The 7,917-nt window shown below is 40.7% G+C and overlaps 1 protein-coding gene across 1 annotated transcript; it reads right to left on the minus strand.

Annotated features, from left to right (window-relative positions):
• Nucleotides 1-1,132: 1,132 nt before the first annotated feature.
• On the minus strand, nucleotides 1,133-7,587 carry LOC119275814 (putative aconitate hydratase, cytoplasmic). The gene is made up of 14 exons (XM_037556735.1): nucleotides 7,442-7,587; nucleotides 7,208-7,350; nucleotides 4,484-4,540; nucleotides 4,313-4,392; nucleotides 4,027-4,102; nucleotides 3,737-3,922; nucleotides 3,552-3,619; nucleotides 3,317-3,435; nucleotides 3,125-3,246; nucleotides 2,921-3,019; nucleotides 2,179-2,658; nucleotides 1,863-1,961; nucleotides 1,526-1,768; nucleotides 1,133-1,331 (listed from the first exon to the last, which is right to left on the minus strand). The coding sequence occupies exons 1-14, from the start codon at nucleotides 7,581-7,583 to the stop codon at nucleotides 1,269-1,271; spliced, it is 1,977 nt and encodes a 658-aa protein (XP_037412632.1). The 5' UTR covers nucleotides 7,584-7,587; the 3' UTR covers nucleotides 1,133-1,268.
• Nucleotides 7,588-7,917: the final 330 nt, after the last annotated feature.

Raw genomic sequence — 7,917 nt, forward strand, 5'->3', positions numbered from 1 at the left:
GGGTTCGAGAACTATGTAGACATGACCGAGACACATCTCCGGTCAATAACCAATAGCGGAACCTAGATGCTCATATTGGTTCCTACATATTGTACGAAGATCTTTATCGGTCAAACCGCATAACAACATACGTTGTTCCCTTTGTCATTCGGTATGTTACTTGCTCGAGATTCGATTGTCGGTATCTCAATACCTAGTTCAATCACGTTACCAGCAAGTCTCTGTACTCGTTCTGTAATACTGTATCCCGCAACTAACTCATTAGTTACAATGCTTGCAAGGCTTATAGTGATGAGTACTACCGAGAGGGCCCAGAGATACCTCTCCGAAACACGGAGTGACAAATCCTAATATCGATCTATGCCAACCCAACAAACACCTTCGGAGACACTTGTAGAGCACCTTTATAATCACCCTTTTACGTTGTGACGTTTGGTAGCATAGAAAGTGTTCCTCCGGTATTCGGGAGTTGCATAATCTCAGTGTGAGGAACTTTGTATAAGTCATGAAGAAAGCAGTAGCAATAAAACTGACAGGATCATAATGCTAAGCTAACAGATGGGTCATCTCCATCACATCATTCTCCTAATGATGTGATCCCGTTCATCAAATGACAACACATGTCTATGGTTAGGAAACTTAACCATCTTTGATTAACGAGCTAGTCAAGTAAAGGCATACTAGGGACTATATGTTTTGTCTATGTATTCACACATGTACCAAGTTTTCGGTTAATACAATTCTAGCATGAATAATAAACATTTATCATGAATTAAGGAAATAAATAATAACTTTATTATTGCATCTAGGGCATATTTCCTTCACCTAATACAGGAGTTGACGATACCATTACAACTAACTAACTAACCAAATGTGGGGTTGTCGGTGTTGTTATCTATAACAGTGACACACAGAGTTAGCATTGGCTTGTTAGTGGTGCATCTACCAACACGTGTTCAGTCCTACATTGACCATTCTTGCACCATCACCGTGTGCCCACAAACATCCCAAGAGAAAGCTTTGCGGATGTGCATATATGTACGCCAAACAAACATATTGTCTTCACTAATAAATTATCAATACACTATCAAGTAAATTGTCCCCTCTTAATTATTGTTGAAGCTCCGTTATGTCTTTTTAAATGTTTCATCACAAATTTATTAAAAAATGAAAGTTAAAATGGAATCAAGGGGTACAAATAATCAATTTATAAAAAAATCATGACATTGCATATAGATAACACAATTTAAATGCAGTTCCTCGGTCGGTCATGCCAATTTGCGGATAAGGTAGGGGAGGATGCCTCCATGGTTAAAGTATTCCAGCTCCACCTACATCACAAGAAAGAACAGGACAATGTAGGTTGTTTTAGAATATGTGCAAGAGGCATATTTTTATGTTTGACCATAAGTTTAGAAAAATTAACAACATGTTACATGACTAAATATACATGGAGGCTAAATTTTAGTTTGAAGACTATATCAATGCGTCAACCAGTTTACATTATGGCTTAGATATGACATACTTGCGTGTTAATGCAAAGTGTGCAAGTGAAGGATTTCCCATTTTGTGTCGTAACGGTCACATCTTGGCCTGCACAGATCTCGGTAATCTTGCCAGGGAGGTCGATCGTGAAACGCTCATGCCCACTGAGGTTGAGTGAATCTGCATCCTCGCCAACCTTGAAGCGGAGAGGGATGATCCCCATCCCCACCAAGTTACTCCGGTGGATGCGCTCGAAGCCCTTAGCGATCACTGCCTTGACGCCCTGTTCCAAAACACCACACAACTTGCTGATTAGTTTCATGCGGAGCAAGATTGAGGATCGGCATAGAGTCTCTCTATGGAGATGAATTGATTACCAGGAGCAATGGCCCCTTGGCGGCGCTATCACGGGAGCTCCCGGCTCCATACTCATCACCGGCAAGAATGACCATGTCATGACCCTCCGACTTGTATTTCTGCATTGCATTAATTACAACAAACAAACAAAAAAGTTGTAAGAAGTGGTTTTGAAAAGTGCACAGTGTTAGCAAAACATCAATAGTACACTTTTAGTGGATAGATTGTATATGAACCGAGGGGTCAATGTAGGTGATTAGATATTATTTCAGTGACTCCATAACTACTCGAATACATGTAATTTTGATGAAACTTTAAAAATAGACGATCACATACCATGGCAGCGTCGAAAACGTAATGCTTCTCCCCCGTAGGGACATGGATGGTTTTAGGCCCCACCTCTCCCTCCAAAAGCTTGTTCACAATCCTAATGTTGGCAAACGCCCCTCTCACAACGATCTCGTCGTTGGCACGTCGGCTGCCATATGTGGTGAAGTTCTCGGGCTTCACGCCGCGCTCCAGCAGATACTTGGCGGCAGGGGTTCCTGGCTTGATGACCCCTGAGGGAGAGATGTGGTCGGTGGTGATGCTGTCCCCTAGGCTTAGTAGGCAGTAGGCATCCTTCACTGAGGGCGGGCCGGGCGGGGTCATGGTTATATTTTCCAGGTACGCCGGTTTGTGGATGTAGGTGGATTTTGGATCCCATGGGTAGAGCGTCTCTTTCGGGACCACTAAATTGTTCCATGCGTCGTTGCCCTCCGTGATGGAACCATACGTGTCCACGAACATCTTCGGCAACACGTTGGACTTGATAACCTGGTCATCATGTAGCATTTCAGTTATACATGAAGGATCTAATAAGTTATCGTCACAAGATCTTTTTTTCCACGAAATATTTAGTGGTACTATTCTCGCTTCATCAAAGAAATTTATCTCATATATTAGTAATTGGAGTGAGTAAATTTAGACAACACATATTCTAGAGCGTGATTAATTTATCATCAATTTTAATCAGGTTGAACTTTACGTAATAAAGATAGCAGCTAAAACATGGACAGGAGTATTGAAGTTACAATACCTGCTCGATTTCTTCATTTGTGGGCCATACATCCTTGAAGTAAACCTCCTTGCCATCCTTTCCAATTCCAATAGGTTCTTTCTCAAAATCAATGTCAACCTAAAATGGCACGATTTGTAATGAGCCCTAGTTAACCATCATGCGAAGGAAAAGAGAGAGTTATGCCTATGTGAGCATCAAGGTGGGAGAATGTAATGGACTTACGGTGCCAGCAAGAGCATATGCAATAACAAGAGGTGGTGAGGCGAGGTAGTTAGCTCGAGTTAGAGGGTGCACACGACCCTCATAGTTACGGTTGCCCGACAACACAGCAACAACAACAACATCTAACCAAATAATATAAACCATGAGTACAAACGCATTGCTGTGAAAAATATTTAGTGTGCATTGTATTACCGTTATCTACAATAGCATCTGATAAAGATTTATCAAGGTCGCCGGAGTTGCCGATACAAGTGGTACAACCATATCCGACAAGATGGAAGCCTTGATGGTTCAAATATTCTTGAAGGCCACTGCATGAATAAATGGCAACATATTTTAATGCCATTCCCCATACATATACTATACGTTGCAACTATGATTCCATGTTTCTTCAAAAAGTTGCGGGGTGGCAAAAGGACATATATACCTGTGTTCCAAGTATTTGGTGACAACCAAAGATCCAGGGGCCAGGCTTGTCTTAACCCATGGCTTCACCTGAAGAAAAGTGTTTTTGCACAGTCAAAAACAGATTGTCACCGCAAGAGAAGAGACGAAGCACCAACAAGTCATCCATGCAAATAGAAGATGTGAACACATTATGAAAGAACAGACCTCAAGACCCAATTCGCAGGCTTTTTTTGCCACAAGGCCAGCACCAATCATAACGCTAGGATTTGATGAGTTTGTGGAACTGCATACTGCTGCAAGAACCACACTGCCATGTGTGATTTCAGCGGGTTGTCCATGGAAGTCAAATTTCACAATTTTATTATGTTGTTCCTTAGGCACTGCATAACCCTGAAATGTTTTTGAAGAAATTATAGGTATTTGGTGACTAATGTCGGATATTTAATCTCATTCCTGTCATGCATTAGCGCTATGCCGCTAAACCAAAAGCTTACCTTGAAACCAACCTCATTGCCGAGGCAAGCATGCCAATCAGATTTCATCTCCTTCAAAGGAACCCGGTCATGAGGCCTACAATTTGATTAATCAAACAATAATCATAATGCACCTCCCCATTAGCAGAACAATTATATCATGAAATAACATGAAGGAGGATATCGAAGGAACTAAATGTCCTCTAAATAGAGAGGAACTATGCACCCAAATTGAAGCATGAGTACTCAAACTTGGGAGCTTCCATATTTATTCAATGAGAACAACATAGTCGTCAAGACCACACACCTCTTTGGGCCAGCAACAGAAGGCTCCACCGTAGTAAGGTCCAGCTCAAGATCTGAAGAGTAAACTGGTCCCGTTTGAGGCTGCCATCATGAACGCAAGTTTGTCCATATTCTGAGTAACATAAAACTCAAATGTGAGCATCATAATGAAAAAACAAAGGCAAAGCCATACCTCATTGCAGTCCACAAACATCTTGTTAGCTCGCAAATATGCTTCAATCATTGATACCTAAATCAAAATGCAATATTTGATTAGTTTGCATAAGGATGCAACCAATTTAATACTCCCTCCGTTCCTAAATATAAGTCTCTGTAGAGCTTCTACTATAAATCACATACGGATGTATATAGATGCATTTTAAGTGTAGATTCATTCGTTTTGCTCCGTATGTAGTCCATTTAGTGAAATCTCTACAAAGACTTATATTTAGGAACGGAGGGAGTACATAGTATGTAGTACGCATGTTTAAGTGCTTTACTATTTACCTAAAAGCAGTTGAGTGACTTCCATGGAGAAGTGGTCGTGCTTTGGAAATAAACTAGTACTCCCTCCGTCCCATAATGTAAAACGTTTTTTGACACTACACTAGAGTCAAAAAACGTCTTACATTATGGGACGAAGGGAGTATCATTTTTATTTTGTGGGTTTTTTCTTCAGAGAAGTCCATATTTAAACTCTAAATTGACACAAATGTCTAAGAAACAACCCTAAACTTCAAAACCACCTAAGTTACAACCCTGGATTTTCAGAACCGTGCAACTTTTAATCCTCACTCTGCTCAATCGGTTTTTGGTTAGTTTGACTGGTTTGAGCAGCTGTCCCGCCTAGTCGACATCCACATGAGTTGCCATGTCACGAGGAAAGGTCTTAAATATGTATTATCCTTGTATTTTTATCTGTTTGGCAAAGAAGTTTGAAACTTTCCCAAAATGATCATCACTGTACTGTTCATTTTATACAATGTTTTCAATTGTTTCTGGACACTTCATTTTTGGTCAAAAGTTGAACATAAAAGGTCCTGCTATGTATTTTCCTTGTATTTTTTAATCTGTTTTGCAAAAAGCTTGAAACTTTTCCGGGTTGATCAGCATGGTAGTGTTTTTGTTAGAGAAGATTTTTATTTATTTTTGGATACTTCCATTTGTTGTCCAAATTTGAACGAAAAATGTCCTCAATGTGTATTTTGCTTGTATTTTTCAATATGAAAAGAAAAAAAAAAGTAAACTTACGTAGAATGATCAGCATGGTAAGTAGTGTTCCTGTTAGAGAATATTTTAATTTTCTAGGCACTTTTACTTTTGCTCAAACTTTTACAAGAAAGGCCATAAATATGTTTTTTCTTGTATTTTTAATCTGTTCAGCAAAATGTTTCAGCAAAAAAGTTTGGAACTTTCCCAGAATGATCAGCATGGTATTGTTCATTTTGGAGAAAGTCTTCAATATTTTGAAAACTTTTATCTTTGGGTCAAAATTTGGCCAAAAACAGTCCTGAATATGCATTTTTCCAAGAGTGGCTAAACGGCTCCCGAGCTCATCTGCTCCTGCGCACGAACAGTAAAATCAAAAGAAATACTAGAAAATTTCAAAAAATTCCGCATTTTTTCCATGGAAGATGGTGTTAGTGTGTGATGTTCGTGCCAAATTTCAGTTCGTTTGGACAGCTGAGCTGCTTTCAGCAAAAAAAGAAAACAAAATTGAGGTGTGTGAAAAAGTTTACTGTTCGTGCATTGTTCCGGACCGATTTTGTTTTTTCCTGAGAGCTGCTCAGATGTCCAAATGCGCTGAAATTTGGAGCGGACCTCACGTATTAAAATATCTTTGATCCAAAAATAGAGTTTTTTGAATTTGTTTACTATTTATTCTGATTTTACTGTTCACGGGATCAGATGAGCTTGTGAGCCGAAATGGATATTTGGTATTTTCCTTATATTTTTAATATGTTTGGCAAAAAAGTTTGAAATTATCACAAAATGATCATTATGGTAGTGTTCATTTTACACATTGTTTTCATTTTTCCTCGACACGTCTATTTTTGGTTCAAAAAAGTGTGTTGGTGATGTGGCGGCTGATGTGAATGCTGACTGGGTCGGTCAACTGGTCAAAACCATACAAACTGACCAGAAGCCCGCTTGAGGGAGTTAGGGTTGAAATTTGCATGGTTTTGAAAGCTTCGGGTTGTATCTTAGATGGTTTTAAAGTTCCGAGTTGTTTCTTAAACATTCGTGTCAATTCAGCGCTGAAATATATATGGACTTCTCTCCATAAAATAAGAACGAAATATGGACTTCTCTTCTTTTTCGTAACTATTTGTTTCTAGGTCACTCAATGTGCTAAGTAACGAATTAAACTGGCAATAGCCAGAAAATCGTGCCCCAGATTATCATGCCTCTGAGAGCACGCCGGACCGTGTGTGCCCCAGACTCGGCAAGTGGCTAGGTTGGGGTCTCAAGTCTTAGATGTTAGGCTTGGCTGCGATGTCTGTTTGGTATTAGGTCCAGGCTATCTGCGCCCCTTTATCAACTGGATAGGTGTAACGACAGTTTGTTGCTTAGACGGCGGCTTTAGTCTTACTGTTGTATGACTTTGTAAGGTCTTGTGAGAATAATTAATAAAGTGGCCGTATGCATCACCCAGATGCAGAGGTCGGGGGTCATCCTCCTTTTCTAAAAAAGCTATTAGGCTTTTGGATATGGCGAAAGCTTTTAGCTTTCTTCTTGTGTGAAGAGCTAGCTAATGGCCTAAGTGCCCAACCAAAAACTCCCTATAGTATGTAGTGTAATGGAGAAGCGCTATGGTTTGCTCACGGTACCAGTTTTACCCAGCTATCAACAAATAGAAAAAAAACAAATAGAAATGTGATGGAATAGACTAAGAGTAGTAGATAGTTAAACATACTGTTTCATCACTTCGCCCTATTAGTCTGAGGTAATCTAATGCCACTTGATCTACAGGGAAAAATCCCATGGTAGCGCCATATTCTGGAGTCATGTTTGCGATTGTGGCTCTAGCAGGCAAAGGGATGCTGCCCACACCCTCACCTGAATGTAATAGAAAAAGGAGAAAACACTAATTAAATATGACCAATATATACGAACATGTTATCTGTCGCTATTTAGCACGAACCCCTACCGTGGAATTCAATAAATTTGCCAACAACACCATGCTTCCTTAGCATCTGGGTCAAAGTAAGGGCAAGGTCTGTAGTAGTGACACCATCCTGTAACTTTCCGGTGAGCTTGAATCCAACCACACCTGGTAAAACCATGCTCATTGGCTGCACATGGTGACTCGCGGAGAGTCGAACTTTATGTCCGTCGGGATGACGGCTTCGGCACCGTAGACGAGGAAGAAAGGCGTGAAGCCGGTTGACTTGTTTGGAGTCGTGCGCAGACTCCAAAGGACGGATGGTAGCTCCTCAACCCAACAGCCGGCCGAACGCTCGAGTGGTTTGACCAGTCGAGGCTTGATGCCGGACAGGATGAGGCCGTTTGCTCGCTCCACCTGGCCGTTTGACTGCGGATGGGCAACAGACGCTAAGTCCAGTCGGATGCCCTGCGTCACGCAGAAACGGGCCAAGGCGCCTTTGGCGAAGTTTGTGCCATTGT

This window comes from Triticum dicoccoides, chromosome 3B (assembly GCF_002162155.2).
Source record: "Triticum dicoccoides isolate Atlit2015 ecotype Zavitan chromosome 3B, WEW_v2.0, whole genome shotgun sequence".
Taxonomy (NCBI): Eukaryota; Viridiplantae; Streptophyta; class Magnoliopsida; order Poales; family Poaceae; genus Triticum; species Triticum dicoccoides.

Excerpts from the sequence above, each read along its gene's own strand:
- LOC119275814 (XM_037556735.1), bottom strand. The coding sequence starts at position 7,583 with ATGAGCATGGTTTTACCAGGTGTGGTTGGATTCAAGCTCACCGGAAAG. Across the intron at positions 2,659-2,920 it reads CAAATGAAGAAATCGAGCAG|GTTATCAAGTCCAACGTGTT; the intron begins GTATTGTAACTT and ends CATGATGACCAG. Across the intron at positions 1,332-1,525 it reads CACTTTGCATTAACACGCAA|GTGGAGCTGGAATACTTTAA; the intron begins GTATGTCATATC and ends CTTGTGATGTAG.